General features: G+C 40.5%; 2 protein-coding genes and 1 pseudogene across 2 annotated transcripts in view; 2 read left to right on the forward strand and 1 right to left on the reverse strand.

Annotated features, from left to right (window-relative positions):
* Nucleotides 1-3,516: 3,516 nt before the first annotated feature.
* On the reverse strand, nucleotides 3,517-21,022 carry ERH (ERH mRNA splicing and mitosis factor). The gene is made up of 4 exons (XM_047737018.1): nucleotides 20,849-21,022; nucleotides 16,125-16,212; nucleotides 7,554-7,674; nucleotides 3,517-4,026 (listed from the first exon to the last, which is right to left on the reverse strand). The coding sequence occupies exons 1-4, from the start codon at nucleotides 21,005-21,007 to the stop codon at nucleotides 3,924-3,926; spliced, it is 471 nt and encodes a 156-aa protein (XP_047592974.1). The 5' UTR covers nucleotides 21,008-21,022; the 3' UTR covers nucleotides 3,517-3,923.
* LOC125103761 (ADP-ribosylation factor-like protein 8B) lies at nucleotides 9,447-11,230 on the forward strand (annotated as a pseudogene).
* Nucleotides 21,023-21,294: 272 nt separating the features above from the next.
* Nucleotides 21,295-25,318, forward strand: part of SLC39A9 (solute carrier family 39 member 9) — a 61,034-nt gene continuing 57,010 nt past the window's right edge. The window contains exon 1 of the mRNA XM_047737017.1: nucleotides 21,295-22,062. Within this exon, the coding sequence (XP_047592973.1) occupies nucleotides 21,967-22,062 (96 nt within the window). The 5' untranslated portion in view covers nucleotides 21,295-21,966. The remainder of the gene's footprint in view (nucleotides 22,063-25,318) is intronic.

The following is a 25,318-nucleotide window of genomic DNA, read 5'->3' on the forward strand; positions in this document are numbered from 1 at the left end:
TCCCCTACCAGCTTTCCTGGCCTTTACACCACCGCTCACCTAAATACTTACTTTATTCTGGCCACGATGGCTTCCTTGCTCTTCCTCAAACATTACAGTGTTTACTGCCTCGTTATTTCTCCTGTCCTATTTTCCTATTTTCCAAGTTTAGCCACTCTTCAAGGTCCAGCTCAAATGTTACCTCCTGCGTGAAACTAAGCTAGATGTGCCCTCTCACACTTCTCAAATACCTGTGGATGAAGGCTTACCAAAACTTCTGCCCTATGGCCAAGTTTGACCTTGGGCTAACTTTCTAGCTCTGTTCCTAAGAAAAAAATATGGTGGAATATATTACTAGACAAGATCGCTGATGGTAAAATGACCTGTGATCACTTATGCTGAGAGTGGGTGAAAACTACAAATTCCTGATGGGAAGGTAGAACTTTGTGCTTCCCTGAATGCAATGACTTGTAACTGGGGCAGGTCTCTTGGTGACCTAGAAGCTAAGTCTATGGTGTTATGACAAGAGACAGTGGCTCCTGTTGTACACGAGGCTTCTAGGCCGGCATAGCTCTGGCACCTGAACTATCATTTGTGTGTGTGTGCGTTGAACACTTCTTGGATTACTGTGTGAACTGCCATGGGGACTGCGCCAATGGAAGAGAAACACTCCATAATGCTGGGCTGGCAAGCTGTTTTATGTCTTGTATGCTTTTGATTAAACGGGTGACAAATGAGATCTATTCAGGTCTTAGGAATCTAAAAAGCTTCCTTTGACAGGCAGGGATCCATTATTTAGCTCACAGCTATTCGTTTTGGGGGGCCCTACTCACCTCAAGATCTGAGGTTAAGACCATGTCTTTTTCAGCTAGTGAAATCTCTGTGGTTATGCTGTGTGATCTGGGTGAGGGACTTGAACAATCTGAACCTATTTTCTCACCATTAATAGAGGAACAATTATTTCCAACTTCAAAGGGCTGCTGTGTGGATTAAAGAAGATGTATGTCAATGTTTCCTAAGTAGGAAATGCTGTGTCTAAGGGGTAATGTTAGGAGCTTTACACCAACACACAAATTAATCATCTTTCTTCTAAATGTATCTGTACAAACGTAATGAAATTTAACAATTCATTTATTTTTGCCGATTCTCATTCTGATCTTTGAAAAATTAGTAAAAACAAGTTTGATAAAGGAAGGGCCAAACTGTTATGAGGCTGATGTCATACTAAGAACTGCCCCACGCTCCTTCTAAGCCTGTCTGGTCTGCTGCTGGAAGGAAAACAGGCCCCAGCACTCCCAATGCAAATGACAAGAGTAAGATGCATAACTTGTCCAAGCAACGCCCAAGGGATTTAGTAAGGTGCTGCAAATATTTTAACCCAAGAACTGCCAGTGAAGTGAGAGAGTTAAAATCCCCCTTTTACACTCCTTTAACCTTTTAGATAAAATGCTGAGAGAAGGAACATTGTCAAGAAGTATCTTAGAAATGCTCAGATATATAAAATAAGATGAAGAGAATCAAGGATTTTGTAATTTGTCTGTAGGTTTCACTTGTAGGTGGTAGTGTGAAATATTATTGTATGAACAGTAATCAGACCTGTATTCCTTGTGGTTAGGAAAAGGCCAATCAATATACCAACTCTTAACAAGAGGGGAATGGTGGCTATAGCTTGGCCAAACCACTGAAGGTTTTATCAGACTTCACCTCCACGGTGAAAGTCTCCTTCTGTTCCTTTTCTGTGTGATTCTGGACGTAAATGTCTACTTCCACATTTACTCCAGTCCTATTCTTTCTTAAGCCTTATAAAATATGATCCGAAATACTGCTTCCCTCTCTTTTGCTCTCATCACCCAAAATCTAGGACTCAGATGTTTTCCACTTTCCTTAGAAAATAGTATTTTCCTCTGTAAGCTCAATAGAAACTGTATTGTATCTGAGTATCCAGGGGTCCCATTCCCTCCAGATGTGCTCTAGTTTTTTTTCAAAAACTGAAGCCAAGATCACATCTGTTACAGAAATAAAACTATATTGGCAGGACAGACCAAATGAAAAGCAAGACAATCTGACTTACTGTTGGATCTATTCCTTTTTTACTGAGAACATTTAAGCTTTAAAATTTGGCTGATTCACAGTGAAATATTAACCACAGCTATATGTAACTTAGTAAGTTATGCCCCTTAATTCAATTTTATTTTTTAGAAGACTTTATTTGAGAGAGAGAGAGAGAGCACAAGCAGGGAGGAGGAGCAGAGGGAGAGGGAGAGGGAGAGGCAGACTCCTTGCTGAACAGAGAGCCCGATGTGGGGCTTGATCCCCAGACTTCAGGGATCAGTGATGAGGCAAAGGCAGACACTTAACCGACTGAACCACCCAGGCATGTCAAGCACCCTAATTTTTTAAAAAAGATTTTATTTATTTGACAGAGACCAGGCAAGAGAGGGAGCACAGGCAGGCAAAGTGGGAGAGGGAGTAGTAGGGAGGCTCCTGCTCAGCAGGGACCCCGGGATCATGACCTGAGTTGGGGGCAGAGGCCTAATGACTGAGCCACCCCACTGTCCCCCAAGCACCCTAATTTTAATGATCCTTTGGTACAGTGATGACATTTTTTTAAATAAGATTTTATTTATTTATTTGATAGAGAGCACAAGTAGGCAGAGCAGCAGGCAGAGGAAGAGGGAGAAGCAGACTCCCTGCCAAGCAGGAGCCCAACAGGAGGTTCGATCCCAGGACCCTGGGATCAGCACCTGAGTCAAAGGCAGCCGCTTAACTTACTGAGCCGCCCAGGTGCCCCAGTGATGACATTTCTTAATAGAAAAACTAATCTACAGATAAAGTGAGCACACAAAACTACGAACTCAGAATTTCATTCTGCATAAAATAAGAAAAATAGTTAAGGCTCTAACATGGAAGTAGGGCTAGGGACATGGGGAAGGCCGATCACAAAGCCTCCAAAGAAAATGCCAATCTTAGGGAGTGTGTAAAGATACTGACTGTTGGTGAATTGTGAGAACAGCAGAATTGGGGAATGTTGGCACATTTGGGATGACTGGTACAGTACAGTGTATGTTCGAGTCACAATGAGATCAACACTCTTTCCATTAAAAAAGCAAGATTATCTTGACCTTTTCTTTGGTCTTTCCGTCACCCTCACACTTTCATACAGGAGTGGTAAATAGTGTTTAACTGCTGAAGACTATGAGAAGGGCACAAGAACCTCCCAGAAAGAGTACATTACCAAAACTAAGAACTAACCTGGCTGCTGCTGCAGACACGCTATGTCACCAGAAAAACCCTGCATAACATTTGCATCAATAGCAAGTACAAACCTTGGAGCTACAATCAAGACTCACTTATTAGCCTGGAAAAAGGAGGGGAAAGCTTGTTAGCTTCACATAAACCACAGTGAAATGTACTCAACACATACATATAAGGTTTCTCCAAATTCTTTGTGTGGCAGCCTAATGGTTTTGAAACGGATGCTTTCTAAGGAAATTCAATGTTCAGAGACCAAGAAAAAAAACACTCAAGGGGAAAATAAACTAAAGAACATTTATTCATTTTTTTCACTAAGACTTTATCTTGAGGACATAACTAAACTGTCACCACCCCCCCCACCCCAACCTGAAGAAGGGTTAGTACAGTGAATGTTATGAAGCAGATATGAACAGTTTGAAGGATTGGAACCAACATTAACTGACAAACAACCTCCATCTAAATTATCATAAAAATGTTTAAGTAAAAAAAAAAAAAAAAAGGTGGGAGGGAAGGGGGCAAAGGGGGTTTCAGATTGAACAAGATTCTCACATTTCATCTAATACATTCAATCCTGGCTGGAGTATACCAAAATGGAAACAGGATTACTATAATACAAAACTTCCACTACAGCACGCTGTACACACCTGTGTTCCAAGCCCACCCCCATCCCCCTACTGCTTCCAACTCAACTATTTCCCGGCCTGTTGAGCCTGCCGACGAAGGAGCACATAGATCTTCTCTTTAATCCAGTCTTTGTTATAGGGCTGGTATGTCTGGGTATCAGCTCGGTAACTGAGAGACAGAAAGGTAGAAATAGTTATAATAGTCAATTACTGTTGTGTTGTGTTTTTATTTATTTATTTTTAAAAGTTATTTATTTATTTATTTATTTGAGAGCGAGAGAGAGAGAGAGAGAAAGAGAGAGAGAGAGAACACAAGTAGGCAGAGCAGCAGGCAGAGAGAGGGGGGAAGCAGGCTCCCCGCTGAGCAGAGAGCCCGATGTGGGGCTCGATCCCAGGACGCTGAGATCATGACCTGAGCCAAAGGCAGAAGGCTTAACCCACTGAGCCATCCAAGCACCCTACTGTTGTGTTTTTAAAACCCTAAATTATAACTGCCCCATGATGGTACAGGTGGGCATGTTTATACATGAACTTAATGAAACATAAAAAGAGCCGCTCACATCACTGTTGAATTTTAAGTGATGTGAACTTTAGACCACCAAATACAAATTTACAGCAGAAAAAGAAACCAAGGTCTAGAAACCTTAAGTTAAATGCTCAATGTGTTACACATCTACTTCTTGACATAGTATGACCAGAAACTGTGTGTTCTTTCTCCTATCTATGGTTTCTTTATTTTTATGGTTTTCTTAATTATTAAAATACAAAAACCAAACACTGGTACAAACTTGAGATTTGCTGAATTTCTTTAGAATTAACTAAAACATCTTAAAAAAAACATGTTACTACTATGAAGACTTCTTCCCTATAAAGTGTTAAGGAAATCTTTTAACAGATACCTCAGGATTTCCCTTTTTTTAAAAAAAAGAGTTTATTTATTTATTTGAAAGAGAGTGCGCACATGAGTGCACAAGCAAGGGAAGGAGCAGAGAGGGAGAAGCAGACTCTCCACTGAGCAGGGAGCCCAACTCAGGCTCAATGCCAGGACGCCAGGATCATGACCTGAGCTGAACACAGAAGTGTACTGACAGCCACCCAGGTGCCTCAGGATTTGCTTTTTTAATTAATTAATTAATTAATTAATTTATAAATAAATAAAAGATTTTATTTATTTGACACAGAGAGAGATCACAAGTAGGCAGAGAGGCAGGCAGAGAGAGAGGAGGAAGCAGGTTCCCCAACAAGCAGAGAGCCTGATGCGGGGCTCGATCCCAAGACCCCGAGATCATGACCAGAGCCGAAGGCAGAGGCTTAACCCACTGAGCCACCCAGGCGCCCCCAGGATTTGCTTTTTAAAGTAAACCATACTACAGGCTCGTACAGAATTGCTGGAAGACATAACAAGCTTCAGAATAGTTCTAATCAGAAGAGGAGGGTCAGGAGAGCCAGGACTGGAGGCATCAGCAATGAGACGCCAGTGGACTCCAGGCATCCTGAGGCCAATGTTATCAATGAATAGCCAACCACTCAGGGTATCTGTACAAGACTCAGTACAAACTTTCCAGGTGACCTACCACTGAAATCTGATTGGTTAAGCATTAAAATCATTTTTGGGGTAAAAAACTAAGGCTAGAGTATAAAAAAGCAGACCATAAGTAACCAGAGATTGTACAAATACAAATCAGTTCAGTGTCTCAAAGGCATGTGCACCATGTGGTAGAAACACTACATGGCATCCAAGAGACAAAGATGCACTTTGCCTTAAAAAAAAATTAAAAATTAAAAAACCCACCAACCTTAGGGATACTTTAGAAAAACAAAATATCTAATTTATAATTAGTACTTATCTGAATCAACTCACTTAATCCTATTACAGCCCTATGAGTAGATACTATTTTTTAAAATTTATCTGAAAGCAGACTCCCTGCTGAGCTAGGAGCCTGATGCAGGGCTCCATCCCAGGACCTTGGGGTCATGTCTTGAGCCAAACCAGATGCTTAACCAACTGAGCCACTTAGGTGCCCTGCGAGTAGACACCATTACCTCCCCTTTCTTTTTACAAAGGAGGAAACCAAAGAACAAGCAACTTACTAGCTCAGTGATTTGGGCAGGCAGCGAAAGCTTAAAACACTCCTGAACCAGAGTCCTCACTTTTAACTACTGAGCTAGGAATCTATGCTCCAACTATTGGCATGAGAGACAAACTCAAAAGAAGGAACATTTTATACCATTATCATATTCTTCCCCTGAATAGTAAGGTCAGAATCTGGTTTATTAAAAATGCATAAATCTTCTAGTTTTACAAAATGCTTAACAAAATAAAATAAAGGGCTTACTAATCTCCTTTTGTTATAATGAGAAATATTCAAAAAAGTTAAATAATTTTCTCTGAATATTCTTTTTTCGTGCTTCCTAATTAAATAAGGGTTAATCTAGTCTACCTAAGATATGGTATAATAGACTACAATATTTATATCAATACTGGAGAAGAACTAAAACAAGAACAGAATTTTTTCAGAACTGTATCAGGGTGGGACAGACTTAAGATTTAATTATTTGGGGTGGGGGAAGTGCACAGTGGGGCGGAGGAGCAGAGGGAGAGGGAGGAGCAGACACCACACTAAGCACGGAGCGCAATGCAGGGCTCAATCCTGAGGCCCTGAGACCAGGACCTGAGACAAAAATCAAGAGTCAGATGCTTAAATGACTAAGCCAACTAGGTGCCCCAATAAAGCTTTCACACTGGGGCGCCTGGGCGGTGGTTAAGCATCTGACTTCAGCTCAGGTCATGTTCTCAGGGTCCTGGGACTAAGTCCTGCGTAGGACTCTGTGTTCAGCGGGGCGTCTGCTTGACCCTCTTCCTTTGCCCCTCGCCCTCAGTTGTGCTGTCACTCATGTTCTCTCTTAAATAAATAAAATCTTAAAAAACAAAAAACAATAAATAAAAACCCCTTTAATAATATATTTCATTAAAGACCAGACCTGAATCACTGGAATGTTTTGAGTTAGCTAAGTAAAACTCAAATATTCCAACAAAATACAAGTTTTCAACAGGAGTCACTGGTGAAACAGCAAGTCCTGGTCTGGCCCCAGCTATAATCCAGGAGTCACATGAAGTGCCTGTGAGTAAGACATATATATTTCAAAAACATATTTGCTCCTAGGAAGTATCTGGCATGTAATATTTGAGCACCTCATTATAAGGTATAAAGATCATCTCATTATAAGGTATTCTCATTTTTCCTTTGTCATGAAAACAGAATCATCTTAGTTTTAACCCAAAGTCAACTGCTTTAGGACAAAGACTTTGAGGGAGAAAAACAAACAAACAAAAAAACAAAAAAAACTAAAACCAAACCAAACCCAAAACAAAACAAAAAACCCCAAAAACCCCACCCCAAAAAACAAATGACTTTAGTTTAAGAAACCAAGATCAGGACTTTGAACTTCTCAGCATCCTTTCTGTGTACCAATTGCCATCAATTAGCAAAATTCTCAAGCTTCTCCTGCGCCTGTAAGGTTTATGTTGCCAAATTAACTTATCAGCCATATGTAGATGAAATATCACTACATAGTAGTCAAAATGCAAAGACCAGTGTCAGGCATAGAGTGACCACACAATACCATAGATCCCCTCAAACGGCTGGATGAACAACAGAAAAATCCACCTTAAGAGATATGGTGGCTAATACTTACACAAGGCAGCTGAGGTCTGCCAGATCGTCAATAAAATCAAACAACTGACTGATATCATATGTGATAGAGGGGCTGTTGGGATTCATTCTCTTCAGATGTTCTTCATACATTTTACAAACACCTACGAGAGGAGAAAAAACAAGATCTTACAACCCATAAACTTTAGATATGAACAGCATATATATAACATATATATAGCAATGCCATAGTGTTTTTTTTAAGGATTTAACTTTCTAAAGTAATCTCTACACCCAATGTGGGGCTTGAGCCTACAACCCTGAGATCAAGAGTCGCGTGCTCCATTGACTGAACCAGTCAGGGACCTCCACAATACTTTATTTTTATAAAGTTAGGCTGGGAGCGGGACGCCTGGGTGGCTCAGTGGGTTAAGCCACTGCCTTCGGCTCAGGTCATGATCCCAGGGTCCCAGGATCGGGCTTCACATCGGGCTCCTCGCTTACTGCTTCTCTCTCCGCCTCTGCCTGCCTCTCTGCCTGCTTGTGCACACGCTTACTCTCTCTCTCTCTGACAAGTAAGTAAGTAAATAAATAAATGAAATCTTAAAAAAAAAAAAAAAAAAAAAGTTAGGCTGGGAAAAGAACAGTAAGTTGGTCACTTTCGTTTTAGTTTGGCACTAGCAAATTTCTTTTAATTTTATCTATTTGCCAGAATGTTCAGTATTTTATGCCTTAATAATAAAATAAAATGATTACTTCAAGCCACTAGGTCTAAAAGAACTTTAAAGGCTTGTCATATGAGAGTTCAAACAAGTGATGACAGTGTGGGTCTTACCAAGTTTTTCAATAAATAAATATTCCTAAAGACTCAGAATAAAAGAAAAACAGCACATTTGGGAATGAAGGATGACAAACAGGCTTTTCTATCCTTTCAAATTTTGATACAATGCAAAAACAAATGAACAAAAAACTGGCACCCAGGAAGAGATTATGTTAAGAGTACTTTACTTAAGAGACGGGACTCTGGATTCAAAGACTTGAATTCTAGCTCTGTCCTTTACTAACAACTCCGTCCCCAGAACCCTACTTGTCAAATGGTGAGGATAACAATATTCTTGATGGAGCTATGGTGAAGGTTTTGCAAAACGGTGCATATAAAAGCATTATTAGCACGTGTAAGTGCATGTAAGTACTCAAATATAAATCATAAAAAAACAATAAAATGAACGAAGTCACTGATAGCAAACACACATTAATTATCTAAAGAGGACATTATTTAATTTTTATTCAGTGACATACTCTTGTTCCCACACAATGGAAAAATAACCTTTTCATCAATTCCCACTAACAAATGCTTTTAATACCACTATGATGAATGAACAATCGAATAAATGTCATCTGGGAAAACATGTCTTATCCTTTACACTCAGGTCTTTCATGTACCTATAAACTGACTTAGTAAATTTCCCAACAGAAAGTAATATTATAAAAAAAAAAGTATGGGGCGCCTGGGTGGCTCAGTGGGTTGAGCCTCTGCCTTCAGCTCGGGTCATGATCCCAGGGTCCTGGGATTGAGCCCCACATCGGGCTCTCTGCTCGGCAGGGAGCGTGCTTCTCCCTCCCCCTCTGCCTACCTCTCTGCCTTCTTGTGCTCTCTCTGTGTCAAACAAACAAACAAACAAACAAATAAATAAATAAAATCTTAAAAAAAAAAAAAAAGAAGTAATATTCAACTAAAGATCTATGAAAAGCTCTCGAGTTAGGGTTTTTGACTGGTACTGGCACACCACACTGTGATCCGAGAGATCACTCATGAGTTACTGAACAGAAAGGTTGAAGTAGAAAGGAAATAAAAATCAGCAAAATGGGTGTCCGCCAGTGGTGCGCCTCGGCCCGCTCATGTGGGAGCCATCGCTGCTGCTGTCCTCCTGCCCTCCCGGCAGCCATCATGTTGGCGCTCAACTCCTGCCTGCTGGGCTGGTTTCGCTCACTCTGCTGGAAAGAGGAGATGGAGCTGATGCTGGTGGGGCTACAGTACTTGGGCAAAACCACCTTCGTCCGTCAATGTCATCGCGTCAGGTCAGTTCAGCGAAGATATGGTACCCAGAGTGGGCTTTAACATGAAGAAAGTAACTAAAAGTAACATCACAATAAAGATTTGGGACATAGGAGGACAATCCCGATTCCGGAGCATGTGGGAACGGTAATGCAGAGGAGTCAATGCCATTGTTTATATGACAGATGCTGCTGATCGTGAAAAGATAGAAGCCTCTCGAAATGAACTACATAATCTTCTCGATAAACCACAATTACAAGGAATTCCGGTGCTAGTACTTGGAAAACAAGAGAGATCTTCCTAATGCCTTGGATGAGAAACAGCTAACTGAAAAAAATGAACCTGTCTGCTATTCAGGATAGAGAAATTTGCTGCTATTCAATTTCTTGCAAAGAAAAGGATAATACACGGGGCGCCTGGGTGGCTCAGTGGGTTGGGCCGCTGCCTTTGGCTCAGGTCGTGATCTCAGGGTCTTGGGATCGAGTCCCGCGTCGGGCTCTCTGCTCAGCGGGAAGCCTGCTTCCCTCTCTCTCTCTGCCTGCCTCTCTGTCTACTTGTGATCTCTGTCAAATAAATAAATAAAATCTTTAAAAAAAAAAAAAGAAAGAAAAGGATAATACAGATTCACACTTCAGTGGCTTATTCAACACTCAAAATCTAGAAGAAGCTGAAGCATCTCCTGAAGTCTTCCAGTCCTTCCTGGCTATAATCCTGGAATTACTGTCCATTCCTCTGAAGTACTTCCCAGAATACGGTCCTTCGAAACCCAGGAAATTGCCTTTTCCAGAGTTTATTTCTCTTGTGCACTGCTGAAGGTGTGTATCCCTAATCCCTCATAAAGAATCAGCTAGAGTTGTCATGATAAAGTCAGCACACACAGAAAAGCTTCTTATACATACTTGTCTCAAACAGTGTGTAGAGCCTTTTTAAAAACAAAACAAAACAAAAAACACACAAAAAAACCACTTGACCATCTTAAATCAAGAAAATGGCATATTTCTGCTCTGGTCTTCCTGGGCCAGACTTTCATATTGGTTTTCAGTAAATGTCTATGGTATTTCATTGTAGAATCCATTCGCTTAATACTAATACGGACTAATACTGACTAATACTGACTTGATACAACATGAAGTTTCTAGTGCCACACAGTATTTAGGAAACCTTCAGCTTGACTCATGTGGGATATAAACATAATGTTTATATATCTCACAAACGCATGTGAAATGTATAACTACACCTTAGGAATTTTAAAAAATGGTCAGCAAGGAGTGAGCTGAGGCACCAGATCAGTGTTGTTATGGTTTTTTACACTGGTGAGATTGTATATGAATTTTTAAAACATCTGCTTTCTGAGAATTCTTCATCACAGATAGCAGTTGGGGATATGAGAGGAACTAAGGCATGCTGTTATATAACTGTCCAGATCATTAATTCTCTTTTTTTTCTTCTTTTTCTTTTTCTCTTTTTCGGGGTTGGGGGGGGCACGGAGCTCAACACACTTTTTTAAAGGGTTGGGAATTGAAGATTTTCTCAAAGGCTTTCATGGATTTAGAGCATTCCAACCAATGTAATAAAATGTGTTAAGAATGTCAGACTTTGTTCAAACACCTGTTTGTTCCTTTTACCTCTAGTCATTAAATCAGTGCTGCTTCATGACACTCTAACTCTCCACTTTTTATATCCAGCCTGCTTCCCTTTCTCTCTCTCTGCCTGCTTGTGATCTCTGTCAAATAAATAAATAAAATCTTAAAAAAAAAATAAAAAGAAAAAAGAAAAAAGCTCCATGTACAACAGCATCAAAAAATAAAATTCTTTGGCGGGGGGGGGGGGCGCCTGGGTGGCTCAGTAGGTTAAGCCTCTGCCTTCGGCCTAGGTCATAATCTCAGGGTCCTGGGATCAATCCCCGCATCAGGCTCCCTGCTCAGCAGGAAGCCTGCTTCTCCCCTCTCTCTCTGCCTGCTGTTCTGCCTACTTGTAATCTGTTTCTCTGTGTGTCAAATAAATAAAATCTTGAAATAAAATAAAATTCTTTGGAATAAATTTAATGAAAAAAGCATAGAACATACACTGAAAACTACAAAATGTCACTGAAAGTAAAGATTTCAAGTATTTGAAGATCTAGTATTCATGGATCATGAGACTTAATATTAAGATGGTAATGCTCCACAGGGACACCTGGGTGGGTCAGTTAAGCATCCAACTCTTGATTTCGGCTCAGGACACGATCTCTGGGTTTTGAGATCTGAGCCCCTCATCAGTCTCCTGGTTCAGCAAGGAATCTGCTCCCCACCACCACTCATGCTCTCTAATAAATAAATAAATCTTAAAAAAAAAAAAAAAAAAAAAAAAAGAAGATGGTAATGACCTCCAAAATGATCTATAAATTCAATGTAATCTCTATCAAAATCCAACCCAGTTTTGCGGAAATTGACAAGCTGATCTTAAATTTGATATGAAAATACAAGAAGCCCAGGATAACCCAAAGGATCTTGAAAAAGAACAAAGATGGAAGACTCACAATTACCAATTCCAAAACTTACTATGAAACTACAGTAACAAAGGGTATAGTACTGCTTCTACATTAAGTATGGGTATATAGATCAATGGAAAAGAAAAAAGGGTTAGCAAATAAACCCTCACATTTATAGTCAATTTCTTTTTTTTTTTTTTTAAAGATTTTATTTATTTATTTGACAGACAGAGATCACAAGTAGGCAGAGAGAGACAGGGGGAAGCAGGCTCCCTGCTGAGCAGAGAGCCCGACATGGGGCTAGAACCCAGGACTCTGGGATCATGACCTGAGCAGAAGGCAGAGGCTTTATTTAACCCACTGAGCCACGCAGGTGCCCCAGTCAATTGCTTTTTGACCAGGATACAAAGACAAAACTTGAAAAGAAAGAACAGTCTTTTCAACAAATGGTGCTATGACAGCTGGAGAGTCACATGCAAAAGAATAAAGTTGGGCCCACACTTCACATCATAAATGGCCCAGAGACTTAACTGTAAGAGCCCAAACTATAACAATCCTGAAAGAAAATACAGGCACAGATTTTCATGACTTTGAACAAGGCAATGGATTCTCAGATATGGCACCAAAATCATTAGAAGAAAAAAAATAAATTGAAGTTCATCAAAATTTAAACCTTTTGTGCTTCAAAGGGCACTATTAAGAAAGTGAAAAGAAAAGCCACAGACTGAGAGAAAATCTCTGCAAAACATACATCTGATATAGGACTAGCATCCAAAATATACAAAGAACTCATAAAACTCATCAATCAAAAAAAACTAACACCTCAATTAAAAAGTGGGCAAGGGATCTGAACAGATAGCTCACCAAGGAAGATAAACAGATGGCAAATAAGCATGATGAAAAGATACTCAACATCATGTCGTTAGAAAACTACAAATTAAAACGAGGTATCACTATCTACCTATTAGAATGACAGATATCCGAAACAATGACAGCACCAAATGCTGCGAAGGATGTGGAGCAATGGGGATTCTCATTCCCATTGGTGAGGGTGAGGAAGCTGGTGAGGATGCAGCATGGTACAGCCACATCTGAAGACAGTTTGTCAGCTTTTTACAAAGTTAAACACAATCTTACCATATGATGCAACAATCACATTCCTCAGTATTTACCCAAAGGGGCTGAAAATAGGTCCACACAGAAACCTGTACTCAAATGTTTGTAGCAGCTTTATCATAACTGCCAATACCAGAAGCAATCACTATGTCCTTCAGTAGGTAAATGGATAACCAAACTGTGGTATTTCCAAATGATGGATCACTCAGCAATAAAAAGAAAAGAGCTTTCAGGCCATCAAAAGATACTGAAGATTCTTAAAAGTACACTCTCTTGGGGGCACCTGGGTGGCTCCACTGGTTAAATGTGTGACTTCGGCTCAGATCATGGTCTCAGGGCCCTGAGAATCCTTGTTCAGCGGGGAGTCTGCTTGTCTGTCTCCCTCTGCCCCTCCCCTGGCTTGTGCTCTAATTAATTAATTAATTCTTTAAAAACAAACAAAAAACCACTATTTTGTGAAAAAGCCAACTTGAAAAAGCTATACACTGTAGAACTTCAACTACACGGCATTCTGGACAGGTGGTGATGCTACGGAGACATTAAACAGATCAGTGGCTGCCAGAAGTTTAGGGGAAGGAACAGGTGAAGCACTAGAGATTTTTAGGTCAGTAAATGATAGATACCTGTGATTATATAAGCCAAAACCCATAAAATGTCTGAAGCAAAGGCTGGATACTAATGTAAACTATGGCCTTTTAGTCAATAATAACGTATCAGTACTGGTTCTACAATTGTAACTAATGTACCACAGTGAAACAGGAGGTAAGTGGTCGGGGAAACTGGAAGGACAAGGTAGAGAAGAAAGGGTGTGATGGAATTCTTTGTACTTTTCAATTTTCCTATAAACTTACAACTACTGGAAAGAAACTAATCTATTAATTTAAAAAGACATGGAAGAACCTCAAATGCACACTGCTGAGGGAAATAAGCCAGTGTGAAAGGGGATACATGCGGTAATGATTCCAATTCTATGACATTCTGGAAAAGGCAAAACTAAGGAGGTGATAGTAAGACCAACAGTTGGCGGAGGCAAAGGGTGAACTGGGGAGGAGGGATGAACAGATTAAGCACAGGGATTTTTAGGGTAACTGAAAATTGTTCTGTATGATACTGTACCAATAGGTATATGTTATGCATTTGGTCAAACCCAAAGAACTGTACAACATTAAGAATGAGCTTTAGTTAATAGTAACAGACTTTAGTTAATAGTAGACTTTAGTTAGTAATAATAATAGACTTTAGTCACTGTATCCATACTGGGTTCATGGGGCACCTGGGTGACTCAGTTGGTTAAGCATCTGCCTTTGGCTCAGGTCATGATCTCAGGGTCCTGGAATCAAGCCCCATGTCCGGCTCCCTGCTCAGCAGGTTGTCCGCTTCTCCCTCTGCCCCACCCGCTGCTTGTGCTTGCATGCTCTCTCTCAAATAAATAATCCTTTAAAAAAATATTGGGTTTATCAACTGTAACAAACATACCACACCAAGGTCTTATTAATGGGGGAAACTGTGGAGGTGGGGAAAGGAAGTACATGGGAACTTTGTATTTTCTGTTTTCTTCTGTAAATCTTAAACTGCTCTAGAAATAAAGTGCATTAATTAAAAAGAAAAAAATAGGCTTCACTAAAATCAGCATAGGTTGGCAGGGTACTGCAGAAGCGAAGACATGGTAATACAGTTAAGGCCCTAATGTGCCAAGGCAGCATGTGCACAAAGTCCACCATAATGGTCAGCAGAGAAAGGGTCCTGAAATGGAAGGAAGAATAAGAGCTGCTCTTCTTTTAAAATTAAGAGAATCTGGGACGCCTGGGTGGCTCAGTTGGTTAAGCAGCTGCCTTCGGCTCAGGTCATGATTCCAGCGTCCTGGGATCGAGTCCCGCATCGGGCTCCTTGCTCAGCAGGAGCCTGCTTCTCCCTCTGCCTCTGCCTGCCATTCTGTCTGCCTGTGCTTGCTCTCTCTCCCTCTCTCTCTGACAAATAAATAAAATCTTTAAAAAAAAAAAAATAAAAAAAAAAATAAAAAAAAAATAAAATTAAGAGAATCTGCAATCAGGAAGGCATGGTGCCAACTACCTAGAAGATGTCTCTAATTACTACTAGTTTTTTTTTCCCACGGATCTACCCATTGTTGGCTTTATAAGGACAGATTTTAAGGCTAACCCAGTTAGTTTTGGATAATCAACAAATTCAGAGGCATGCCCAGCAGCAAAAACAGAGAATATAAAAGCTTTGTAGGAAGAAATAAATAATGGACACCTTGCTAAAAAAGGGTGCAGAATGTGCACAACTGGTTTACTTGATATGATGATTAAATGTAAGGATGAATCCAATTTGTGATGATCCAATCTATACCCTCTCATCTAATAGTTTACTGAGTAAAGAAACGTTAAGGGCTAATAGTTCCCTTCAGGGTGGTGTCAGCTTATCAAATGCACAATAAATTATACTTACTTGGTTCCATTTGCTTTTATTCTCTGAGCTAATTTTTAGTTTCTAACACTCTGATGGAGTATAACCAAACCTCAATAGCTTTTAATGTTTATTTGCTCAATGACCAGACTAATAGGTTCTGAAGATATCCCTAGAGCCTGTCTTAACAACTCTCTAGTGTTTGAGTTTAACCACAATACATAAGGAGTAACTGATAAGATATTTACATATCATGATAAACAATGGTATATTAACATAACAAAGGGAGGCTTCAGAAAGTCATTCATTGTTAAAAAAAAAGAAAGAAAGAAAGTCGTTCATTGTAATCATGAGCTGGATAAAAAAATATTTGCAGCAGAAAGATAATATATATAATCAATGCTTGAACATTCAACAAATAAGGTCCTTAATATCTTCCTTCCCTGTTCAAATTAATAATTCAAGAAGTCTGGAGAAAAAACAAGCCCAGTTCCTAAATGAGACATGTTCTAATGTGAATGTCAGGAAAACAAAAATAAAAACTCTTGATTAGTGTTTAAACTCACCCTCCATGCATTCATTCACAGATTCATAGTCAGCGTAAGTTCTGCCTTCTGGCCTCTTGGTAGGCTGTACCAGCAAAATGGTGTGAGACTGCAGGGGGAAAAGTGATTTCAACATAAATTTCCAACTCATATTTGAGAAATTCATAGTATGATGTAAAATCCTCAGCCATGACACAATGACCATTGGTTATTAAAACATTATTAATTAGGGTGCTCGTCCTACATTTATGCCTTTGTTTGCAAGCGTGGTGTCAGAAGGTGGACTGCCAGCTTCTTCCTAAGGTCTCTTCTCTGTAAGGTCTCCAAGTCCTTAAAGGCTGCTTTCTCCAACTGCTGGACCTACTGCATGTAAGCATTCAGCATAAACTACGCTGTACTGTTTTTTTCTTTCCTATCATTCTCCCCAACCAGATCATAAACGCACTTAGTTTTCTATCTCTACTGGTCACTTTCTATCTCTAGCCTTATTAAGTCTCTTAATAAAAACTCAGATGGGGGTGCCTGGGTGGCTCAGTGGGTTAAAGCCTCTGCTTTCGGCTCAGGTCATGATCCCAGGGTCCTGGGATCGAGCCCCGCATTGGGCTCTCTGCTTGGCGGGGAGCCTGCTTCCTCCCCTCTCTCTCTGCCTGCCTCTCTGCCTACTTATGATCTCTCTCTGTCAAATAAATTAATAAAATCTTTAAAAAAAATAAAAATAAAAAAATAAAAACTCAGATGGAGGCTGATAAAAGTAGAAAAGGAGAAACACTATTATGACTGTAAGCACTGGATCTGATTTGTTTTTTCCAACCTTGGCACAACAGTGGAGTTGTGGAGCCCTCTTAGCCAGGGCTTAGACTACAGCGTGAAGGCAGAAGATAAATGGGCAGTATAAAATTAATAGAGTTAACATTACCCTAGAAAAACCGTTAAACTATTCACCCAGTAGATGACTCACCTTAAGAGTCTCAAAACCACATTAAAAAAAAAAAAAGATTTTATTCATTTATCCGACAGAGAGCACAGCAGTGGTGAGCAGCAGGCAGAGGGAGGGGAAGAAGCAGGCCCACTGAGCAGAGAGCCCAACATGGGGCTCAATCCCAGGACCCTGGGATCGTGACCTGAGCCGAAGGCAGAGGCTTTAACCCACTGAGCCACCCAGGCGCCCCAAATCACATATTTTTAAACACTAGAATCACAGGAAATAGATGACCACACTGTGATGACTGTGAATATGCCTCCAACAGCAGACAGACTTAACATCTTCCACCTCATCATGCTCAGTGTGGGGCACATTTTGTTAGTGGGTCTATTTCACAGTTTCTCAATCTCTGCACTTGAAGGGCTCCCCTTACAGAGGCAGAGTCCGGTGCATTGCAGGATGTTTAGAAGCATCCCTGGCTCATTCCCACTAAATACCGTAGTACTTGAACCCCCTGCTCCTTCCTGCACAAGACTGTGACAACCAAAAATGTCTCCAACTACTGGTCTATTGAAATTATGTCCCCTTCCAATCTTTTGCCAAGTGTGTAAGGTCAATTAATTAAATGCAAGTATGATGCAACCTCACTGTAAACACAATCCTCCAACTATTCATATTTTTCTCTTTTACTTTTTGGGCGTCCCAGAAATCCTTTATGGCAGGTCCCCCAAACTGTTCTGAAGTGATAAGAATTTTTAAGCATCAAGATATTGGAACTGAATAGTTGAGGCCTAGAGTTTCTGAATAAGCATCAAAAAAACCCAGTACTCTGAACACTATATAAAAAGCAAAGAAATTGTTCATATTCCTCCCGCCCCATCAAGAACCAACTCACTCTGATGAAAACCTTTTTTCCCCCCAAAGATTTTATTTATTTATTTGACAGAGAGAAAGTGACAGCGAGAGGGAATACAAGCAGAGGGAGAGGGAGAAGCAGGCTTCCCGAGGAGCAGGGAACCCAATGTGGGGCTCAGTCCCAGGACACTGGAATCATGACCTGAGCTGAAGGCAGATGCTTAACGACTGAGCCACCAGGCGCCCCTGATGAAAAGTTTGAGAGGATGTGAGATAAAAATAGACATTGGTGACAAGAGATGAAGGGTAATTTTCACCTATAATGACCTGATCAGTCAAGGCCTTTGTTAAACAGGCATTATAAACCAGAGAAAGCATTTTATTAGATTGTTACACACATTTTTTCTAAGTCACCTACTCAAAAAACAGTAGTTATGATGGGGTCACATGTTGAGAAGAAAATAAATTTATAGAAACCACACTAGCATTCCGGCAGTATGGCTCTCGCTCTGTACATTAGCCACACCAGTTGCTACTATATTAATTTTGTTCTCATTCTAATGCAAATTGAGGGACTAATTTACTTAAAAGAGTAAAGATATGGAAATGGCTATTCACTACGCTAATTTTTACATCTAGTTTTAAAATGAACCTCTGACAAAGCTCAGTATTATCAATACTTACCACGCAAAGATGAGGATTAAAAACTACTAAGAACAAAAAAAAATGACTAAATTTACAAATCTGTAACCAAAACGAATTATTATTTTTAAGTGGCAGTGCTTTCTTATTAACATTTTAAGATCATAAAACTTCCCAAATCAGTTTTGATCACTTTCTTCTTTCTGGAGCTATTTTCAAAGCCATTTGGTTTTATTAAAAAACAAATACATATGCACAATATAAGTACATACAAGCATATACATATGTATTTAAATTTCTCACAATAGAAAAATAAAATTACAAAACCTAAATCAGGAAGAGGTATACAGAATTACCTTAGCAAAATAAAGTTTTGCTTTATTTTTAAAATAAATTTTAAAATAAAATTAATTTTATTATATTTTAAAATAAATTTACTTTTTTTTTTGTTTTTAATTTTTTATTTTTTTCAGCATAACAGTATTCATTATTTTTGCACCACACCCAGTGCTCCATGCAATCTGTGCCCTCTACAATACCCACCACCTGGTGCCCCCAACCTCCTACCCCCCACCCCTTCAAAATTCTCAGATCGTTTTTCAGAGTCCATAGTCTCTCATGGTTCACCTCCCCTTCCAATTTCCCTCAACTCCCTTCTCCTCTCCATCTCCCCTTGTCCTCCATGCTATTTGTTATGCTCCACAAATAAGTGAAACCATATGATAATTGACTTTCTCTGCTTGACTTTAAAATAAATTTACTTTAATGAATAATCTTGCGTTACTAACTTTTTAAAAGTCTCACACACATGAACTCTTAAGAATCATTCTACTGCTACAAAACAATACATACGATTTGCCCATAGCTTCAAATGCTTCTCCCAAACTACCAAAACAAAACAAAACAATAAAAACCAAAAAAAAAAAAAAAACCCCTGCACCTAAAGTTTTTATTTTTAATAAAGCCAACGGTATTTAAGACCATTGAACCAGGGGTGCCTGGGTGACTCAGTGAGTTAAATCCTCTGCCTTCAGCTTGGGTCATGGTCTCAGGGTCCAGGGATCGAGCCCCACAAGGAGCCCCACATTGGGCTCTCTGCTCAACAGGAAGCCTGCTTCCCCCCTCTCTCTGCCTACTTGTGATCTGTCTGTCAAATAAATAAATAAATAAAATCTTAAAAAAAAAAAAAGACCATTGAACCAATAATTATTTGTTTTATACACAAATTCTAATTTTTAATGCTACTTGGATCGAGAAGGAATTATCACTGATATTTGCCCAATAAGAATGGGTTATTAATTGCAGTCACTTCCTGAGATTTTAAGCATTATAACAATACCAAATAGTGACATAAAAGGCAGGGAAAGAAGGAAACTCAGAGATGAACACACTTGTCCAAGGTCACTTTGTTAGTTACGACAAAAGAAGAACTGGAAACCCAGTCTCTTAATTCCTGGTGGTTCTCTGGGAAACCATGCTTGATCAAACACTGAAACGTCTCAATTCAGAAAAGTACAACCTCAAAAAGTTCCGTGCTAACAACAGCTGTGTAACTTGTTAACAGTAACTGCAGCAATCAGAAAACGAAAGCTGAAGTGTGGAAGTAGCCATGATTCCTCATGATCCCTGAGGACCATCTCCTTTTTGGTGTAATATAATAAAAAATGCAAACAAAATACCCACTCGCTCCACTACCACCCCGATCAGATCTGAAGGAACCTGGAACCCTCAGCTAAGCCTATCTTCTTCGCTTTCAGTCCCAAGAGAATGAGTACGAAGAAGACTGAGGGCTGGGAGAAAGGCCAGATCAGGCATCTGGGGTCTTGAAAAAGAGAAAAATGCGTTACTTGTGTATTTAAAGGCAGAGCACAGAAAAGCAAAAGAGAGGAGTTGAGAAAGCACACACAAAGCAAAGACGATCCCTCCCGGCCCACACGCTGGGTGTAGTACACTCAATCTGTCAGCTCTGGGGACAGGTTTGTCAGACATCCCTCGGCCATTGTTCCCACACTGGGCCAGGGAGTATGGAGGGAAAGAGCAGCATCCCCACGCCTGCCTCTACCAAGGAGCAACTGGGACAAAGCGCATCCTCCACACCGCACGGCTCGCCGGAGCCCGCAGGCGGGCGCGCAAACGCAGGGCGGACCCGGGCTCCGGGGCCTAGTGCCAGGCCAAGCGTGTCCGCGGCGGGAAGGGGAAGGCTCCAGTCACAAACTGGTGGGCCAGGGAGCTGCACGCTCGACCTGGATGGGGTGGGGAAAAGATGTATAGGGTTGGGATCTCCCCAAAGGCCGGGGAATCGGGGAGCCGCTGAGGCCTTTCTCACCATCGCGCCAAACTCTCTCGCTGCAGCCGCTGCCGACACCGCCGCCGCACACGAGCTTAGCCGCAACGCCGCCAACAGCCAATCCCCGCGAGAGGAGCCGCCGGAAGTCGTCAGAAACGCACGGCGAAAGAGCCTTTTGGACCATAGAGGCGCATACATTTCCGGCAGCTAGAGCGGATACTGACTCTGTCTCAGCCATCTTGGATAAGGGCGATGAGCTACACAGGGAATTACTGCGCAACTTGAAAAAATATCATTTCTTGTGAAGACACAGTCTATCATACTCTCGTTATCAGAAATACGGCTAAACAGAGCTATGGACTCTGACACCAAACATCTTGCATTAGCCCTACTCAAAAATGGCGGTAGCATAAGAATCCTGGGCCATAGGTCGGTTGTAACCCGGAAGTACTCTTCTAAAGGAGGGGGGCGGGGAAGCAATCCGGAAGTCGATGTAATGAAGAGGTGCCACTTGGCGGCCATGGCAGCTGTAGTATCCGTGGCTTTGGGTCAAGGCCCAGCGGAATGGAGTAATATGGGCAGCATGGGATATAGGGCAGAGACAGCTTTGTATCAGCTTCGCTGCTGAACCCCTGAGCCCATCGTTAGAGAGCTGCAGGACTCTTTCCTATTTTAGACTCGGAGGAGAGTTTCCCGGGACTGGTGGGCTGGTCCCAGCCTAAGGGGGACTGCCCCAGGGACGTAGGGACACAGGGAGAAAGAACAAGTTTGCTTGGATTTTCCTCCTTTTCCACCTGGGACGTTGTCTGTGGAGGGAGTGGACTGATTTTTCCACCATCCCGCGACTGAAGAAATCTCCCACATACCTTTAACTGCTAACCGTAGGGAATCCAATGACTGGCCTCTGAAAACGCAGGGGCTGGGACCTGAGATTGCTGAAAGTTCACTCTGGTGCTAAGATCAGCAAAAGGGGGCTATTTCCAGGTGCGTTCCAGAGAAAGGGGTTTCGTGAACACATCTGCTGGTGGGGAGGACGAAAGAACTGGCAAGTCCACTTGTTCTCTTGGAATCACCACACGCGTTTAAGGACCTCCGGACCCTTTGAAGCCACTGAAAATTTGTAGTCTGGTGGCTGTGGGTAAATAAAGGAGGACAGAATGGATGATTTCATCTCCATTAGTCTGCTGTCTCTGGCTATGTTGGTGGGATGTTACGTGGCTGGAATCGTTCCCTTGGCTGTTAATTTCTCTGAGGTAAGAAATTCTCAAATTTCTTTTTTTTTTTTTTAAGATTTTATTTATTTATTTGACAGAGATCACAAGTAGGCAGAGGGGCAGGCAGAGAGAGGAGGAAGCAGGCTTCCCGAGGAGCAGAGAGCCCGATGTGGGGCTCTATCCCAGGACTCCAGGATCATGACCTGAGCCGAAGGCAGAGGCTTCAACCCGCTGAGCAACCCAGGCGCCCCAAAATTCTCATTTCTGTCAGCTGTTAGGATGGCTGTTGGGAAGTAGTGACAGTTGTAAAGGGAAAATGCTTTCTCAATATCAGAGCTAAAAGTCTTGCTAAGGAAGGCTATCTTTAAAAGATGCATAGCTTTTCATAATAGAAACTAATCTCATTTTAAGCTCTAGAGTCCTTAACGTGGAGTGGGTGGATCCACTGACAATCCTGCGGTACTATGAACCTTGTGAAATTGCATACAAAAATTTAGGGCTCTGTGCGTTTTCCTGGAAAGAGGTACCATAACATTCTTTTGATTCCCAGAGGTTCCAAGGAATCGAGGTTCTGGATTGCTATCAAGAAACATAAATGGAGAATATTATTTGTCCATATGCATAGAAATGAGTATAGCTCCTCTTTTTGAGAAAATGAAGCATAGTTTTTGGGGGGAAAGGTAGTTTTTTGGATTAGAATCCAAAAAAGCTTTCTGGGGATTTGAATTTTTTTTTTTTAAAGATTTTATTTATTTGACAGATCACAAGTAGGCAGAGAGGCAGGCAGAGAGAGAGAGAGAGGAGGAAGCAGGCTCCCCACTGAGCAGAGAGCCCGATGTGGGGCTCGATCCCAGGACCCTGAGATCATGACCTGAGCTGAAGGCAGAGGCTTTAACCCACTGAGCCACCCAGGTGCCCTTGGTGATTTGAATTTTTTGTATTAGAATAAAGATAAGAAAAAAGCTAAATTAGATTGCTCCTAACTCACATTTCCTTTTAAGGAAGCATTGGAATGCATATTTGAAGTTGTTTCAAATCTTTGCTTAAAAATGAATTTTGTGTGAATGTGTTTTGACATTTGGGTCAATTTGTTCATTTGTCATTACTTGAACAAACAATGAACAGACATTAACTAGTGGGGAGAAAAGATGAAAGCAGTGAAAATGCAGATAAGTTCTTCATAAAGACTTCATAGCATGCACAGTGCTCAAAAGATTTAGGGAGAAAAACTACAACATTTGGAGGGAACAGGATTTCATGAGTATCTTAGGGTTCTGCAGAAAAATAGGCCCAGTTTCACCACCATGAAAGAGCTTCATGGAAGAGCAAACTGGTAGTCCTACCAAAACAAGCCCACAGGCTTATTTTGTTAGAGTAAGTGGCAGAATATTCATTTTTATTATTGTTACTGATTTTTGTCTGCATTTTCTCAAGACAACAGTTGGCTAGAGCTGAGTAGCAGTAGATTGTCACAGTCCTCCTTGGATGTTGAAGCCTACTTCACTTATTTCGGCCACCTATCCAGTACTTTGTGAGCCTGCTTTATTTGGACATGAACTGTATTTTCTTATAACTGCATTAAAAATTTTTTTTTTAAGATTTTATTTATTTATTTGTCATAGAGAGAGAAGCGAGAGTGAGCACAGGCAGACAGAATGGCAGGCAGAGGCAGAGGGAGAAGCAGGCTCGCTGCCAAGCAAGGAGCCCGATGTGGGACTCGATCCCAGGACGCTGGGATCATGACCTGAGCCGAAGGCAGCTGCTTAACCAACTGAGCCACCCAGGCGTCCCAAAATTTAATTGACCTTATTGGGGCTGACATTTGTGAGATTTAAGTTGGTTTGTATATTTAAAAACTGATTGAGGTAACTTTGATCACAAATTATAACTGATTCAAATTAGAAATCAACAAATGTTTTATTGCTATAAAATGCTTAGAACTTTTCCAATTTCAGTGTCTTCTTGAACTATCTTGAGTGATTTTTGCAATATGGAGGTATCTGCTATATTCTTTTTCACTGAGAACAAAGCTAAACTTTAAAGGAGGCCAAATATACATGCGTGGTATAATTAACCAAGGCATTAATAAAGATAATCAGTATGACATGTCATTTATGGCTGTCTGAATTGATGGTCAAGTGATCTTTTCTTTTTTTTTTTTTTTTTTTTCAAGTGATCTTTTCTATCTGTAGGCCTTAAAATGTTATAAATCACATTCAAAATATCTGTTTATTATAACAGCAGGAACAGTGCATTTTGAGCTCTTAGAATAAAAATGGAAGTTATATATAATGTAGACATCAACTTAGAATTCAACCAATGTTTTCTTTCTTCTGGTAATTAAACATTTTTTCTAGCTAGATTATACTATTATTAATTGATGTAACATGAAACTAGTGAGATGATTTTGTAAAAAGTAAACTTCATTCATGGGGGCTGCTGGGAAGCACAGTTTCTGCCTTTAGAACAGTTTCTACCCCAAGCTCCTCCATTGGCTAAACTACTTTACTTTTTAAGAAAATCGGGCTTTTCTTAGGGACTAGTGTTATTATAAATAAAGAGAGCAATCTAATTTATTTTGCAGTTCACTTTCATGTATATGAAAAGATATCTATTTATTCATGTTCTTAATCTAGCTGCTGTTTTGTCACTCAATACTTTTTTCCCTCAGAATTTCCCAGAGGCAGGAATAAGAGTTCAAAAAACCATTAATTATGGCAGGATTAGTATTTAAAATGAGTTAAAATTAAGTGACCCAAAAATTGCTGTAGCAGTTGGTGCCTACCTGCTATACCTGACCCTCAAGAGGTTTACGTGACATTGATCTCTCAGTGACTTTCTTCAACATTCCTTGTCCCCAAATCAACTTTCTTGATGCTTTTGTAACTTCTTCCTTGCTTTTTGACCTGGTGACTTTGCCTTTATGCCTAAATGATTTCTGAAACAAAGGAAAAGAAATCTCTGATTCTTGAAAGCACTTATGAGTAACTGATAATCAAGATGCTCTCTTCTTCAGCCTATGGGAAGGAGGAAAACTGAACTTGTAAAGGAGGCCAAAGCATACTTCACACCAAGGAAGTCCCGTGTGGTAAAGGAGTTGGAACCACTAGCTTAGCACTATCTTACAATGTAAGATTCAGTTGGTAATGAGCAGTTGTCTTTGACTCTAAAGGAAAAAGCTACCTAAGTAGGTTGAGAGCCTACAACTTAACATTACCTAGAATTAACCCCACTTAGCAGGAACTCTGATTAATGAATGAAGTTAAAATGTAAACCATGGCCAAAGTGGTTGTAG

Source organism: Lutra lutra, chromosome 7, assembly GCF_902655055.1.
Source record: "Lutra lutra chromosome 7, mLutLut1.2, whole genome shotgun sequence".
Taxonomy (NCBI): domain Eukaryota; kingdom Metazoa; phylum Chordata; class Mammalia; order Carnivora; family Mustelidae; genus Lutra; species Lutra lutra.